Here is an 18,559-nt window from a genome sequence, read left to right on the forward strand (position 1 = left end):
TGGAACATTTTAGGGATACAGTACAGTTACATTAATTGTTGGGATCTTGTACCTCCACATCACAAGTCTTTATTCTCATTTTTTCCCCTTACCCCTGCCCTCCCTTCAACCCCTCCTCCCCTCCCCATCTACAAACACTTTATTTCCATCTTTTCATTATCTCACATTTTTTTCTTTTCCCTTATTACCCTTCCCCTACTCATCCCACCTTCCCTACACCTTTAGCTCCTTTCTTCCCTTTTCGAAATGTCAGTAATCTTATTAGGATCTTATGTATTATTGCAGATTACCCATTCTTTGAACAGGTTTGCTTTGCAGTGTGACAAAACTGCACAGTAGCAGCCACCGTTGGCAGATCACATTGCACTTGTGTGGATCTAGCCCCTACCCGTGGTAATTTGGGGCAATAGCATGTCACTGGAGGGAAACCACCCACAGGAAGCTGATGTGTCATCCTGTATAACTGTAATAAAAATGAGCTCTGGGGGCCGGGGATTTAGCTCGGCAGTTCTGTGGCCTGCCTTGCAAGGGCAAGGACCCCAGGTCAATCCTCGGTACCGTAAAAAAAAAGAGTTCTGTTAAGGTGCCCTTGGCAAACAGTTAATTGGAAGACAGATCTTGTCATGGGTTGTGCCTATACACACATACATTTTATTATAATTATTGTGGACTTTAAAATTTCAAATATTTATGATATTAGAATGCACTCCAGTAGGAATTAAAAATCTTCCTGATAGTCTTGTTCTTGCATGGAATTCATGATACAAAAAAAAAGGCAAGAAAACTCATATTTTAAATCTTTTCTCCCAGAAATTTCACTACTGCAGCTGATCATCAATTGATAAATGTTTTATTATTACTCCTGGGTGCTGCATTTTTGTTTCTGTTATTTTTCAGTGTGGTTTTTAACACAGTGGGCAGGATGTTCTCTGAAGTGTCCAACTTCCATAGTTTTAGCTTAACTGAGTGTATACTGTCCCAGGGCTACTTGGACAGACAGACACACAGAAAAACAATCTGCATTTTGAGACAACGTTGAGATATCTTCCATTATCATTAGCAGTTTAAAGTCTTAACAGCATAGGAATGAATGTCTTGCAAAGAAGATTTACAATCAGCATGCATGGGCCTATGTTTTCCTTGCTAAGGAACGTTTACAGGGGAAGGGAAAATGTTATATAAGCCATGAGTTGTTATTTTTTACATACATTGAAAAAATACAATTATTTAAATTTAAAAATTTTAAATTTTAAAACCATTTTACATTGAAAAAGTTTAAAGTTAAAATTCAGTCTCTTTCATTGTGAATAACATTCTTGCATTTCAGTTGTTCTCAAACAGAAGCACATGTCAGAACCACGTACAGGAGTTATTAAAACTTGGTTTGCTGGTCCTACCTTCCCTAGTCTGTGGAGTCAGTAGATCTGGATCCTGATAATTTGTATCTATAACAAATTCTTAGGTGACTATAATGGTACGGGTCCAGGGATAACACTTTGAGTACCAGTGGTGTGTAAGTGTTTTTATCAGTCTTCACTATAATTTTTGAAATATAAGTGGAAATAGCTAGGTCAAAGCACTAGAAACTCTGAACTGCTAAGACACGTGTTTATTTTCATTTTAAATGTCTTTATATGATTTTCTTTCACATATTTTGTGATATGCCATTTTGTCATTGGAAGGTAGTTTCCCAATTTTACTTTGCATTTGTTAGCAATATTTACATAAAATCTTCAGATTAAGGCAAAAAAGATAGAGGTTCTTAACAGATTTTGCTTTATTTTTCCTAAAGGAAAAGTTAATAAAACATTTAAGAATATTCATTGATAATAAACATAAATATTCTTTGTTTTATAAACAGATTGTAGTTCATGTAGTCACATTATTAGACTTACAAGTAGTTAAGATGGGCTCCCCGTAGAACTCTGTAAGTACCAGATGTTGTTACACTTAAATAAAGGAGCCTTTTCCTCATAGGAGATAGATGTCAGATGCAATGGCAATAGTTGTTGCAGGTTGGATTTAAGGAAGCCTTATAAATGAAACAGCTCCTTTAGTATGGGCTCAGACTTCAAAATTTGAGCATAAAATCTCACTTCTTTGCATAGCCTAGTACTTTGAGAAAGTATTTTACCTGTATGTTTTAGTATCATTTAAAATGAATAATGATTCCTTCCTCTTAGGAAGATCCCAGGAATGAATGAGTTAAACCATACAAAATGCTTAAAACTGTACCTTAATCTCCACACTATTATTAGTAGATGCTATATCATGGAGAAAGAATGCTATGTAGCCCGTTCTTGTTATGCCAGTAGCAGTGGAAATGCAATAGAAGTGAAATGAAATTTAAATTATGACCAGAATTGGGCTTATAATAATAATATCTAACGTCTTTTGCAAAAAGTGTCAAAATGTCATGTTCTTTGTAGGGGGAAAGATCATCAGTCAGACCCTGTGCAGTGGAGAAAGGGTAGATGGTTCATTATGTGTTTGATTTCTGCCAAACGTCTTGATTGATTGTCCACGCTAACCATGCAATTACCCAGGAGGATTGTAACCCTTGAATTAAAGGAGGTAATGCTGACTCAGGTGCTGAAATATTCAGTTCATTTTTAATGGCAAGAAGGGTAGAGAGCAGCACACGTGGCTTCAAGTTTTCTTAAGAATATAGGGAGAGATGGACCAAGGATGTGGGAGTGATACCATTGGATGAAAAGGCTGGAGAAAAGTCTAGGCTGTGTTCATTTGAGAGAATACCTGGAAGGTTTTTAAGATTGACTAACATGTGCAGTTCTCTACCCTGCATCCTTTCTCCAGGACGTGCTATTGGCCTTGCTCTTTTTTATGTGCCCACAGTGTCAGCCAAGCACAGTACTGCTCAAAAAACTGACTTGATGTTATTATGAGTTACACAGTATGTGTCTGGTCTCATCAGTTACTTGCTCTAGCAACATGTAATATATTCAGAAAATACTACAGTTAGCATGGTAATCCCTATCCCTGCTTTTCCTATTAGTTTACATTTATGTCTGTTTCTCTTCATCTAAAAATCTTCCATCTCCAGAATGAAAATAGAGCTGTCACTAGAGTCCAAGCTAGATTCCACTAGATTTATTGTGGCTACAAATGTAAAAATATAAACTCAAGAGTAAGTAAAAAATCAACATAATTCATTCCAGTGAAACCTGAACTTTAAGGAGTACATTTGATGTCTGAATACCAAGAAATCTCCCTGACTGAGTGAGGTGAGGGCCATCACAGTTTAGGATGCTGACATTATTTGTTCCATCTAGCTTTATGATCACAATAATTTCAGTACGCTACTGCCGTGTTTCCTCTTCTCAGAGAGGAAATGACCATCAAAGTACTTAAGTAATTAAATGCAGTGATAGCGGAAAGTAGTATTTATGCATGTAAATGTAGTTTATTCATTTTTAAGACTGGAAATCACTAGGTGGACATATTATAAGTGATATATTTGTGTGTATGTGTGTGACATGTGCCAGAATTATAATATATTGATGATCATGGAGTTTTATTTTTTGTAAGGAAAATTTTACCCTTTTTAAGTTTAAGAAAAAATATATAAATTTTCTTTAAACCTAAAAATGAAGACAATTTAGAATGCTCTTGTGTTTCCATGTTAAACCCACAATACTGCACAACTTTTGCTTATGGGCTACATGTTATAACATGTTATACATATCATGCTAGGTGCATAAAGTACATGTTAATGGTCTCATATGAATCAAGTCTGGCTCTTTTTACTCTCTGATAAGTGGGAGACACTGTTATCTACCTAACTAAAACTACTGATTTGGATTTCTCTATGCCGAATCAAATCTATTTTGCTTCCACATTCTACTGATTTTACTTCCTAAATATCTGTCTTTTATGTTCTCATAAAGTTTCCTTATTTCTTAACTTGGACACTTTCAGTAACTTCCTGCCTTCATAGGCCATGCCCTGACTTTCTGGGGTTGTTGGTTTATTAATAGTGACCTTAAAGCAACCCTCAAAATTTGGGGGACATCAACTATGAAATAAAAATTAAGAAATATATGTGTTGAATTATTTAGCTGGTGAATTTGCTAAATGTCTTGTCGTGCCGATGTTATCAAAATTAATGGATTCCGTTTGTAAGTATACCTTATGCAACTCAATATTGAGATTTCTACTAGATCTCTGAACACTTTTTGCTTGTTGTAAGGATATAGAAAAGCAGGCTACTTATTTTTAAAAATGTTCATTTAGCTCATAGTTACAGTGCATATAACAGGGAGTCAGCCCTGATAAGTGCCCTGCTGGTTGTGTCAACCTCATGGTAGCTACAATCACAAAGATGGGAGCATGTGCCACCGTGGTGGGAGTGTGAGAGGGAGGGACTATACCATAGGACAGGAAGCTGAGAGCATAGATGGTAGCCGGGCTTATTCTTTTATAACAAACTTTGCAGACGAGCTAACTCAGGTGTCTCAGGAGAACTATTTTGATCCCCTCAGAGATATGCCTACAAGAACTTCTGGTCCTCCTACTAGGCCCCTTCTCTTTGGGGACTTATGCTTTAATATGACTGCAAGAGGACCAACGCTCCAGTACATGAACTCTTGGGGGCCAAACGATAAGTCTCTTTTACCTATCAGTTCTATGAGAACAACTAAAGATACAGTCTGTAATCCACTTTCAAAAAGAACTAAAAATAGCACGTCATGCACTGATTTTTCCAACCTTTTTTGGCTACCACTCTTGAACTTTGGTGTCATAAAACTTGACTGAAAATCAGTTTTTATAAAGATATGTAGGTTCACCACACATGCTACTGTTTTTGTACAGTAAGAGAACATTTATTTCTCCCAATTCAAAGTAACTCAGTCACTTCTAGCTAAAATCTCAGTCTTTGAAAAATGTCTCATTCAGTTCCAGATATCTTCCCTTCCCTTTCCTCTCGGATATGTTATACTGGTGAGGCTTGGCAAGGATGTTATTATCATGGTACCAATGTAGGGGCAGTTAGAGATAGGCAGGGATGTAGGGCATGTCTAATGTGGCAGAAGGTTATAGAAATGACCACCTGCTTGCTTGTGAAGTTGCCTTTTGTGAAACCTTTGCAGATGTGAAACAGTTATTTTTAGGGGCCAGCTTGCATGCATTTATTGTGTACCGCTAGGCCCCATGACCCTTAACTCACCCCAGAAAAAAAGTGCAAGATCCTGATTGGCCTAGACGATACCAATCAGTGGAGCTGTTTTTTTTGTTTGTTTGTTTGTTTTTTTCAGGACCAGATTACCTTTATAAGTACAAGCAGATCAAAGACACCAGTGGAGAAGCTCACTGAAGTTTCTCCCTGCTTTGCAGCCTACCACCTGGCAGCTTTGACTCCACTTTTACAATACTATAAATAAACCTGTTTCCCACTACTTTCATTTCTTACTTCCTTGTTCTCTGCAGGAGGCCCTCCACTTCAAGTCAGCCTTACCTCACTTCTGCATTCCTCGCCAGAGTGAGGGAAAGGACCTAAGAAACAGAGGATCATGTCAGGGGAGACCCTAAACTACTGAGACTCCCTCTTGGTAACATATCATCATTGCACATGGGGAGACCCTAAGCTACTGAGACCCCCACTTGATGTTACACCTGGGTGACATATCATCATCGCTACTGAAAACATTGCTGCCTGGAGAGTGCTGAAATTTATATACAGATATGAGTTATCACAACCTGCCCTCAATTTTCTAGCCCTTTCTACCTTCCTGTGTTAGGTCTATGCAACTTTCCTGTTCTGTTCTTAAGAACTCTAGCACCACTGTTTTCTTCCTAAGAAATCTACGTGGCTCTCAGAAGATTAGGGAAGAAAAGAAAAGGAAAACAGATGTTTTCCTAGTCTTTTGGGATAGACGTTGTGCTGTGTACTTAGGTCCAAACACTATTATGGAACTCAAGTCAGAGGGGTGAACTATTAGAATCTTTCTTGGGAGCTTTGTTTCTTTCAAATTTTTTTTTCCTATTAGTAGTTTTCCTCTTTGTGGGAAACTTACTTAAATCATTGGTCACTCTTCATTAACCTACAGTTTACAGTTTCATTGTATGTTTTTAGTCCTTTGCTCTTTTCCAAGATGTAGAGGCCCAGTTACTGCTATAGAAATTCTAGATTTCCGCATAAGAGCAATCACCTCACTCCTGTTAAAATGGATATTATACAAAATAGAGAATAGAGTATTCATCACCTTTACATTTCTGAGACAAAGTACCTGTCATGCATAGTTAAAGGACAAAAAGTTTGTTTGGCCTTATAGTGTCAGTGGTTTCAGTCCATGATCAGCTGGCCCCGAAGCAGAACATCATGTTAGAAGGACATGGCACAGGCAGCAGTTCACTTCATGGCAGTCACAAACAGAAAGAGAGAAAGAAAAACAGAGAAAGAGAGGAAGGATCGAAGTAGAGGAGACATCCTTCCAGGTCATGCCCCCGGTGATCCACCTCCTCCAACAGGGCGCCCTCTTACAGCAGCGCTTCATCTATGAACTCATCACTGGGCCAGTCAACTGATGAGGTTGTCATTCTCCATACTTTAGTCTTTGGGAGACATTATATTTAAACCATAGTAGATGACAAGTGGCAGCAAAGAAGAAGGGAAAAAAGAGTCCCTATATACTGTTGATCCAATTTGGTTCAGCCATTATATAAAAGGGTAATGTGTTTCCTCAGAAAAATCTAATAGAGTTATTTTATGATCCATCAATCCTACTTCTGGGAATTTACCCAAAAGATTCAAAATCAAAATGTTGATGACATATATATGATTCCATGTTCATTACAGTCCTGTGCATAATGTCCAAGTTATTAAATCAATCTAAGGCAATCTAAGTGTCCTTTGTTAGATGAATGGATAAAGAAAATGTGGTATATATATACATAAGTGAATACTGCTTAGTCTTAAGAAAAAAAGAAATTATGTCCTGTTCAACAATGTGGATAGAATTTCAATAACATTATGTTAAAAGAAATAAGCCTGAGAGAGAAATACTTTATGATCTCACTTATATGTGGAAGACAAAACAATTGAAGTCATAGAAACAAGAGTAGAATAGTGGTTACCAGAGACAGTGGGTAGGGAAACTTAGAAGACAATGGTCAGAGTACAAAGCTCTAGTTAGGCACAAAAAGTAAAGTTATTTTTCACTGTATGGTGAATAATATTATGGCATCACTTAGTAACTGCATTTATATATAACTAAAATTGGTTAGTTTGCCATTAAAACAAATATGAAAAGAGTAATCATTGATTTCTCACATGATTTATCTCCACATTTGATTAGGTTGCAATTAGTTTTGAAAAATAATCACCAGCTAAAGTGTAGCACTCTGGAAAATCATAGTATGCCTGCTTATGAGGTTGTTTTACTGTGACATATTCACTTTGCAGAAGGATGTAGTGTTAAACATGCTATCTTCCATTTCATCCTTTTACTATAAATACTGTAAAATAAATATTGTGAGGGTACATGACTAAACTAAAAGGTCATTACAATTTTAAAAAGTTTTCTGTAACTAGGTAGGTTCGTTACATTTGGATGACTAGCTAAGATTCAAGGATTTGGCAATGATAATAGTTCTATAATAATAGTTCTAATTTATTGTGTTAATACACTTATAATTAGTGTAAATATATTTTAAATTAAAATAATGTACTAGTGATAAGTTACTATATAACATTTATTATGTAACATGCATATTTAGTGAAACACCATGTTCCATTGTATAAACTCATTCAATGTTCAGCATAATAATATACGGAGGCAATATTATTGACATTTTACAGATGAAGAAACTGGCACTGAGAGGAAATAAAATGTTCAGTCAGTATCCACTTGGCTACAAAGGGGCAAAATAGAAATTTTGTTATACAGAATGTTCCACAAAAAATACAGGCAATAAAATTCATGCTAATGAATATTAAATGTAAAATAAGCTATGCCACCTTTGTTATTTTTAATTATTGTGAATGATTTATTATACATACAGTTGTACTCTAATTTATAAATAGCCCTTTGGTAAATGTACCATTGTTAATTCTACCATTTTTTGAAATACAGTTACAAAATGGAATCACATTCATGTTTAAAACATTACAGTTAATCAAAACCACTGGAGAAAACTGGATTTGGCTGTTTAGAGGTAAATCATGTCTGAAGCCTGGGCCAGAATCTTGATTATCAAAATCCTCAATGACTCTTACAGAAATTACCCAACACTAAGTTATGATTAATATTTTTCATAATGTAAAATTGTTTTCACTAAGAATCTTATAATTAACTCATAGAATAACCCTGCAAAACATATTATCATACCATTTGTAGCTCATTCAATTGTAGTTATGAGGTTAACTACTTAACAGTTTATCTGAGCATCACTCAGGCATTTTGTTTGCTTACCTACTGACCATCCTGAGTGTTGACCAGAAAGGTATCATTTCAACCACTTGATTCTTGTATTGAATAAAATAGATAAAACTGTCATTTTAAAATTTTCTGCTGTCATAAAAATTAACAAAAATATATGTAATTTTTGGTTGCGTATTTAAATAATTGAATGAATAAGTGGTTTAATACTCTCATTTTGTGTGTGAGTGTGTGTGTGTGTGTGTGTGTGCATGCCGGTAAATGAACTGTGCAATTCAAACCCCAAATCAGAACATAATTTCACCATTCTTTTGTGTTTATTTGAATAAAAGTTTCCAATAAATTTGACAAGGCTACTAGTATCCTCTCTCACCACAGTGTTATTATTATGAATTTAAAATGCTTTTAAAATGCTGAACACTGTCTCATTAAAGACACACTTGTTTTTCTCCACTATTTTCTTCAGCATATATATATATATATTTTTTTATATATATATATATACATATATGCAATTTAAGAATACGGAGAAATATGTTTTGGCACAGTACATGTAAAATAATTTCAATATGTCTACACATTATTTCACGATGTTTTTATGTTTCAACATCTAGATTGTAATATGCTTTTGTAACATAATGCTTTCCTCTTTCCTGTGATTTTGTTGAAGGATCTTAAGAAGTATATTTTACTTATAAAAGATACACATGTTAGAATACATTTAAAAAAGTGTATAGGACTGGGCCGGGAATGTAGCTCAGTGGCACCACACCTGCCTTGCAAGCACAAGATCCTGAGTTTGATCTGCGGTGCTACAAAAAAGTGTATAGGACTTCGTTTTTAAGTAGAGATTTGCCGCCAATTCACTTGTCATTGATTTCTCTGGTTGCAACTGAAGTTCAAGTTACCATCTGAGTAAAATTTCAGATCTTAGAGACAGTGGAGAAAAAGTCAAAGCCCTTAAATGTGTGATATTGCTCTAAAAGAAATCCTGGACTAGGAAAAAGAATATGTGAGTTAAGTCACAGGTTAAGATCGTAAAGCCAACTAGGTACATTGTTGTCTGTTTTCACACCTAAGTTTCAGAGAGGCTAACGTCTAAGGCACCATTGACATGCATTAGGAAAATGAAGGTTATTCTTGCTTTCATTATTGATATTTTTCATTCTATTTGTTATTTAAATAAATATTTTCCATAGTTTAATACCTTGACAAGACAAAATCCATGCAAGATGGTGGCTGATGGAGGTGGTATCTCAGTACAAACTTAACAGGCCTGAATTAGAACTTGGAAATCTTAAACTTACACAGATTCTCCTGAGCTAAAATGATAGAACCTTATGAACCCGAAGACATAAGGAGTCAGAAATAAGAGCCTCAGAAGCAAATAATACATTTAAATTTTTTTTTGCCAGTTTTTGAAACCTCTGTGCAATAATAACTTAACAGAGTACTTATTGGACAGATGTGATAATAAAATAAAACTAGATGTTGTAATAATGATAATGAGAGCAAGGACTTTGTTTCAGAATTAACTCTGACAGATACTTCATAGGTGCTATCTTAAATAGTCCTGACACAATCATGTTGTGTATTACTGTCAACATAATATTACAGATGAGGAGAATTCTGAGTTTAGAAGGGTTAAATGTGTTACCCAATGTCCTAGTGATAGTATGTTTTACTGGAGCTTATAAACAGATATGATTGCAGAAGTCACACACACACACACACACACACTCTCTCTCTCTCTCTCTCACACACACACACACATTGATCTTTAAAGTCAAGCCATGAAAGGGGTCATGTGCCTATGGAGAGACTGGCATGATTCAAATCTGACTCAACTCAAAGTTTCTACCAGAAAGGCAAACTATTAATTCTATAATATATATAATATTCAGATGAGAAGAAAATGTTCATTTGTCTTTCAGAAACCTTAATCATCACTGCTTATATATTAAATTCCAATTTATATTTATCAAAGCACTCATTTTCTTGATATTGTTATTATAAATGTTTATTCCTAGGATCCATGGCAAAAAAAAAAAAATCTATCTGTTCTGCTTCTAGGCTTTCCTATTATAAAAATGCTAGCATGTGAATACACACACACATACACACACACATGTAATCTTTTCATGTAGATATCGATGGATGTGTCACAAATGTTTATGTTTAATGAAGACATATTCAAGTTTATTCAATACTTTTTAACCAGAGGGTTGAATTTTGTACAATATCGAATCAAAATAGAATCAAAATAGTTAGATAAATATATGTGAATTGTATGAGAGTGCCTTTAAAATATTGTTACATAGAAAGTTGAAATTGGAAAATATCACACTATGAGCCAAATTTGGATAAAAATCTCACCATGTATGTTTATGTGTTATAAGGTGGTATGATGAAGTGCGGGCCAAGGAGTATTGATTCTAGAACTTTTTGTATGAAGTTATTAAAACATTTATCAAAGCATTCTAAGCCATGCTTGTAATCCCATCATTCTGGGTGGCTGAAGCAGAAGGGTCCCAAGTTCAAGTCTAGCCTAGGCCACTTAGTGAATCAGCCAAGGCTCTACTTCAAAACAGAAAAGGAGGTAGGGTAGGGATTTATTAATGTGAAGGTCCTGAGTCCAGTCTCCAGTACTACAAAAACAAAAATAGAAAAGGTCAGGAGTTTCAAATTCTAAGGAAATTTTAGTTTTTAGTTTCTACGTATAATATTTGCTTATTTTATGCTAAAATATTTGTTTTTTAAAAAACAATGATTGTTTCTCCGATTTCCTTGCCTTTTGTAGCTCTTGATTATATGATAACAACTTGCCTTTCAGCATTACTTGTCCTAATTTTTGGCATCCTGCCTCGACCACAGATTTTTAAATTATGCCCTATGTTTATTTGTTTCTGTTCTTCCATACAACAGACCCTCTTTGAAGAATCCCTTTTCTTCACTTTGCATGTTCAAGTTTCATTATGTTCCCACTTTTAATTCTATTTAGGAACACATTTTAAAATTTTTATTTGTATTAGTGCATGTTTATAGTGCATAACTATTATATTCATCATGGAGAGTTATTACATATATATAACACATTGTAATTCTTTTATGTCCCCTTCCCCATCCTCTTCCGTCTCCCCTTTCCCAATTTGCAAACAATCTGTCTCTGTCATAGTTACTTTTCTTGTTGCTAAACCAAAATACCCAACATCCAAAATTAAAGGAGGAAAGGTTTATTTAGCTCACAGTTTGTAGAGGTTTCAGTCCATAACAGGCTTGTTCCGAGGCAGGGCGACATGGCAGACAGGCATAGTAGTAAAGAATCAGTTCTCGGTAGGCAGAAGGTAGGAGACCAACAAGGCATGACTCCCAGCTTTTTCCATCCTTTATATCCTCTCCAGCCTACTTAGGGTGGGTCACAATCACACCCTCAATTTTAGTGCCTTTGATCCTAGCATTGCACCATGAATCAATCCTAGTGTTATGCACTCTAGATCCAGCCACCTGTGGAAAAGCCCCACCAGTGACAATATGAAGCTTTGGGGTGACATCTAAACAGAAGCCATAACATGCTGCCCTTGACACCCAAAGGTTCATACATACCCCTTTATGAAAAGGGCATTTAGTCCATCTCCAAGAGTTATAAAAACAAAGTCTCCTCTGAGATTTAAGGCAAACTCTTAGCTGCAAGCCCCTATACAAATTAAAAGAAAGTTAAACACTTCCAAGATTAAATGGCACAAGACAGATATTTCCAATCCCAAATGACAAACAGAGGAATAGCAAGTAATGGGAACAAATAAAGATCAAAATCCACCAGGGTAAATATTAAATACCATAGTTCCACTTCCAGCATCCCCCTGAGATTTAAGGCAAACTCTTAGCTGCAAGCCCCTATACAAATTAAAAGAAAGTTAAACACTTCCAAGATTAAATGGCACAAGACAGATATTTCCAATCCCAAATGACAAACAGAGGAATAGCAAGTAATGGGAACAAATAAAGATCAAAATCCACCAGGGTAAATATTAAATACCATAGTTCCACTTCCAGCATCCCCAGAAATCTGTGGCAAGTTGGGATCTCCAAAGGGATTAGGTGGCTGTGCCCCTACAGAAGTTCTGGTGATTGTAGCTCCCATGGCTTCTTTCTTTGGCTGGTTTTGCTCACTCCTTGCAGCTTTGTTTGGATGATCTACGACATTTTGGGGTCTCCACTGTACCTTTGGTTTCAGACTCAAAGCTTCACACACTACCCTCTCAGGGGCACCCTGCCTGGCCTCCTAGGCCTTATTCTGAAAGCTGGGCGGAAGCCTTCCTGACCCCCAAAACTTTTGCATTCTGTATGTGCCTAAAACCAACACCATATGGATGGCACCAATGCCTGTGCCAGCTGGACCAGTAGCTAGGCTTTCTTTCCTCTTGGCTATAGGGTTCCAAACATAATCCTGCGAAACAGCTTTCCTTGGTCATTGGAACATGATGCTCCGTGGCTCTCTTCTCAAAGCAAAATCACTTTTCCCATTTTGAGGATTCAAAGGGTGGAGACCTTCTGCTTCTTGTGGTGCACTCAGGCCATATTTTCTGTTTTCTTCTTCTGAAATATTTGGCGTTTTCTTGCTATTCTTTACTGCAACCATTTCCCCCCGTTTCATCTTTTCAGGACACAACTTTAGAGGAGTTTCCTTTCTGGCCAAACTCACAAAGATTTAAATCATTCTTCTGTGCTCTTTGCTCTTGATTTCAACATAAATCTGGCTAAAAGTTCCAACAGTAGCCACACTACTGCCCCAACATTAGATTGGCTTGAAAATTTCTTCTGCCAAATTAATCAGCTGCCCTTAATCTCAGTCTCAAACACAGTCTCTGGACATGAGCAAGATGCAGACAAACTGTCTGCGACACTATAACACTTTCTGTCTTGAGTCCAACAGTCAGTGTAGTCTTTCTTCCCAGCAGGAAGAAGGAATTTTCCAAGCCTGGTCTTTACCAGCAGGATTTCTATCAGCCCTCTGGTCTTTTGAGCTCACCAGAATCTCCTATCAAGTATAGCCTAAGGCATTCCAGTTCTACTTTTTCAACCAGCATCTCAAACCTTTTCTAACTCTTCTCTTTCTCACAAGCCAGTTCCAAAAGCTCCTAAACTACATATTCAGGTATAGTCACAGCACTGACCCCACTTTTCTGGTACAAAATTTTGTCTTAGCTACTGACATTCAAAGTTAAAGGAAGAAAGGCTTATATCACTTACAGTTTGTGGAGGTTTCAACCCACAATAAACTGGCTCCAAGGCAGGGTGGTATAGCAGACAGGCATAGCAGTAGAGAAACAGTTCTTAGTGGGCAGAAGGTAGCAAAACAATAGGGTTTCTATCCCTTATATCTTATCCAGGCTACTTAGGGCGCTTGCACTCATACCCTTAATCCAAGTGCCCTTGAGCCCTGTGTGGTGTGAATCAATTCCAGTGTCACACTTTCTAGACCCAACCACATCTGAAAAAGCCCCACTTAATACTGCATGAGGCTTGCGGGGAGGGCATCTAAACATGAGCCATAACAGTCTCCTTGTTTCCTATCTTTATTTTGCTCTTTGATTTGTTTAAACTTTGGATTTCTGATATGAGAACATGTGTGATATTTAAGCTTGTATTATTTATTTCACTTCACATTATGATCTGAAGGTGCATCCGTTTTCCTAGAAATGACTAAAACTTACGCTTTCTTATAGCAGAGTAGTACTCCATTGTGTACAGACACCACATTATGTGTATGTTTTACTTCAATTTTTCTTTCTCTATTCTCATTTCAAATTTTTCACTCTTTGTGTTCTGTCATAGTCTGCCTTGAAATAAAATTACTAATCAATCTGTATCAGTCACTTATGAAAACAAAATATCCTCATGCTCATTTCTTGCTCATGATTATATTACATCAGTAGGTAAAATTTTGTAACATTTGTTTTTATAAAAGTTTTGAACAGTTTCAGTTTTTCTTAATGATTTGTTGTTGGAGAGTAACCTCTACTCTGTGTCAAATTGCCAGTCTTGCAGCTTACAATTCAGTTCTCAGTTCTATCTTGTAATTTGTGTCTTCTAGCTACATTTTTCTGCCTGTGTTCTCTCATATAAACAGATTTCTAGAGTCTTAAATGAGAAATGACAGTCCAAACAAAATGTCTTATACAGGAAGGCATTTGCAATTATTTCATAAAATGATGCCAAAATATTGTCACATATAGTTTCTCATATGACAAATTCAATAAAATCTTCTAATAGAGAGAAGTTTTTATAAAGTTCCTCTATAAATCAGTCCAGGTGGCTTCCTTTTACATAGACAGGCAGGATTATTTTCAGAATGATACAAGAAGCAGAGAGAGAGAGAGAAACTCAAACTGATTTACAAAAATGTTCCCTCAGTCCTCTTCTCAGAGGGAGTTTTGCTTTGTCACAAGTGACTAGTCCATGATTTTGAAAGAGTGAATCATCTTCCTTTGAAACAAGAGATAAGTGGGGGAAAGAGCTGTTTAAAAATTACTTAACAACTATTTCCTTTTGAGCTATGACTTCTTAAACTGGAATGTAATCCAGAATAGCTTCCCTTTGAATTCCACATTTGTCCTAAGCTTTTTTTATTGTCTCTCTTGGGCCTCACCCATCAATCTTTATTCCCTCTCTCTGTTCAACAGATTTACACTGACTGGGCCAACCACTATCTAGCAAAATCGGGCCACAAGCGGCTGATCAAGGATTTGCAACAGGACATTACAGATGGCGTACTACTAGCAGACATCATCCAGATCATTGGTAAGACCTGCCTTTGCAGAGCAAGTATTGGAGCCTCTGCTCCGGACCCCTTTGGTAAATTACAATTTAAGTTGAATGCATACCGAATTGTTCCATGAGTCATAGAGATTAATGTGGCTCTCCCCTGATTTAATTAAACATGTTTACATGAGGATATTTGAAAAAGGCCATTTGGCTGCACTTTTAAATAGCTAGAACTGTATCTTTACATACACTGAATTGTCAAAAATGAATGCTTCATTAAACCATATGTCCCCCATGTGTGCATTTCATTAGCTGGAACAATTCATAGAGTCTTTGATTCCTTGAAACTATATCCTGACCCAGCAGGGACAATTGTGAAAGGTTTCATGTCAGCAGTCATTTGGCATAAGCTAAAGAATCAGCAGCAACTTCCTTCTCCATTCTTTTTTTTTTTTTTTTTTTTTTTTTTTTTTTTTTTTTGCTTGATCTGTGCAGATAGAATTGGCGGCTGCTAACAAGTGTGTTCTCCTGTATGTGGCTGTGAGATTGAGCAAATGTAGCAGCAGCATTTTCTCTTTTTCCTTTTTTTAAGCCTTTTTGTATGTGTTTCACTTCATTGCTTAAGCATGTTATTCTTTTTTTCTCTCTTTTATTTTATTTCTTGGCTTTAGCAAATGAAAAAGTTGAAGATATCAATGGATGTCCTAGAAGTCATTCTCAGATGGTAAGAATTATATTTATTCTCAATATAAATAATGCTTATCATCATTTCCAGAATTAACTACATTTGTAAATGGATTAGAAAATTTTCTGCATGCCTTCCTGCTTAAGAAGCCATTTGATCCCATTCTTTCATAAGTATTTCTATGGGTACAATATATATATATATGTGTGTGTGTGTGTGTGTGTGTGTGTGATGGCATCAATTCAGTTGAATAAGTATGATTCCTATATAACATATTTCAAGAGGATTTTTTGTTGGTTTTTTTAGATCTTTGACTTTTTTGTTGTTCTGATGTGCTAGATAATTTAATTCTAATGCTGATCTGTTTGGCTGTAAATCTCATTTCCAATTTTAAGTGGTGCCTTTTTATATGAACAACTGTTTTGAAGAGAACTTGCCATATGCATTTTAAAAGTATATGAATAAGGTTTTCTTTGTTCATAACAAGTCCAGGGTAAGCACATGGGCTCTTAGACATTTTGGAAATAGTTCTAAAGGCATGCTGCTTTACGTTTGCTAAGCAGTGAGTGACTTTCACATGACTCATGGCTTTTCCAGAAAGCCCTCATTTGGGAGGTCTGTCTCTTGTTGGCTATATCTTATCTTCATCAACTAGTAAAGCTTAAAATCTTATCACAAAAATATACTTATAAACTATTTAGATAAAAATCACTCTTTTAATTAAATAGCCATAACTTTAATTATATAGAACGGACAACCTGAAATACAAAATAACCTTAACTGGATTTAAATTAAGCAAATATGACCATGAATGATAGCCAAAATCTACAAGATGAAGCAAATTTAATCATAAATATCAGCCGAAATCCACAAGATGAGACTTTCTCAAACATTTTATCACAGTATAAGCATCATAAATGTACATAATGAAATTTTGTCACAGCCTTGGATGAAGAAACTTATTCACTTTTTAAACTTGCTGACCTACATTATTTAACGTCAGAAAACTAAAATCCAAAATAAAGAATGATTAATTAAAGAATGATTAATTAAGGAATGATTAATTAGCATGTCTGTGTTTTTCAAATAAGCACTCCAAAGACCTATTAAAATGTCATGAACTCTCTGTAGCTGTTGTGAAAAAGAAAAAAAAAACTTTATGAAAGAAAGTTTCTCTATAAAATACTTCTGTTTTAAGGAAAATTCCTGATCCAATTACCCTGGGCATAAACACAACTGTGTGGAAATTAATTACAGTTGTTTTCTAAAATTTTATTGAGAGCAAGTTGTAGTGAAATGTACTCAGATCCTGCTTACACTAATAGCTGGGAAGTTGGAAAAACATTTAACCTCTCTGAGCTTTGGCTTTCTCATCTGAAAATTAAACCTTAACTACTATGTTGTAATGAGTTGTGAGTATAGCATTCTTTATTAATTAAATTGATATATAAATGCAGAGTAGCATTGTTGTTTAAAAACAGCATTGTTTCTAAAGAATACATGCATGGATTATTACTTGTTAAAATACTCTTTAGGGCTTTATATTGAAAAGCTGTATGGAACCTGATATCATATATTTTGACGCTATTGATTTTGCTTTCATTATTTTAGTTTTAAGGAGCTATTGGAAGCTATAAAATATTTTAAGTTGTGAGACTGTCACCCATTCTATCACTCCAATTGGATTCTGATTTCAGAGAATCTATTGAGCCGGCAAATTTATACTCATTGACAGTAAAAATACATATATGTAGACATACATATATACATACGTTCGTAGTTGAAACAGTCTCCCAAACCCATGACTGTATAAAGATACAGTCCTTAGATATTTACCTTAAACATCTGTACCTAGAAATTCTACAATTCTATTAATTTTGTGATGTCTCTTATTCCTTATTACCTCCAACATACAAGTAACTGGCACTAAGCAGGTTATCTTAATATTACTGCTTGTGATTAAAAAAAAAAGACCAAAGCCTAAGAAATGCAAATGTTATGAAAAAAGTGGTCTTTTACAGAAAAGTATTACAGTAGTTGAGATCACATTGAAATTTGAGTAATAACTTGGCTCTTTTTTTCTTTTTCTGATGTGGTTACACTGAAATTGGCATGACCACAATGTTGATTCAGAAGGATGCTTGGGAAGTAAATGTAACTTTTTGGCTGAATTGTTTTTGCCACTATTCTTAAGAATTTACACTGACTCTATAAAATTAATGAATACAATTCCAGAATGTAAGTGAGAAAAGAAAGTAAAGAGAATTATGATAGCATGACTAGGCTTATGAATTTCATGTCCAGTCCAAATATGATATTGTCTGTTGCCTTATTGCATAACATTAGCAGGTTCTCCATTAGTTAGAAATATTATCCCTGCCCTTAGAATTATTTTCACTACCAGTTTTTCCTCAGTCTCTCCTTTTTGGTTCTCTTTGTGTTATATAACAAAAAGTAAGGTAATACTAGATCTGTAACATTTTCTAATCACAGTGTGTTTATTTAAATTTCAAGCTTCATGACCTTTTTAACTGAGTAATCTTTAAGTCTTTAACAATAGAGGTTTTCTTTTGAGGCAAAAATGTGCAATATACTGGTAAATTCTTAGAAAAGCTGGGTAATTCATTTTTAGCCAGTTTATCAAAGACCAAGTACCAGATATTTATTCCTGAATAAACTGCATATAATGATCAGTGTTAAAATTTTAAAT

At 35.4% G+C, this 18,559-nt stretch overlaps 1 protein-coding gene across 4 annotated transcripts in view; it reads left to right on the top strand.

The window, feature by feature from the left end:
* The window catches only part of Nav3 (neuron navigator 3), a 772,995-nt gene that overhangs the window by 513,693 nt on the left and 240,743 nt on the right, over positions 1-18,559 (top strand). For all 4 annotated transcript variants that reach the window (XM_019209835.2, XM_033763794.1, XM_010639521.2 and 1 more), the window contains 2 exons: positions 15,083-15,200; positions 15,836-15,888. In XM_019209835.2, the coding sequence (XP_019065380.1) occupies positions 15,083-15,200; positions 15,836-15,888 (171 nt within the window). The remainder of the gene's footprint in view (positions 1-15,082; positions 15,201-15,835; positions 15,889-18,559) is intronic.

This window comes from Fukomys damarensis, unplaced genomic scaffold, assembly GCF_012274545.1.
Source record: "Fukomys damarensis isolate Sample0158 unplaced genomic scaffold, DMR_v1.0_HiC HiC_scaffold_15, whole genome shotgun sequence".
Classification (NCBI taxonomy): Eukaryota; Metazoa; Chordata; class Mammalia; order Rodentia; family Bathyergidae; genus Fukomys; species Fukomys damarensis.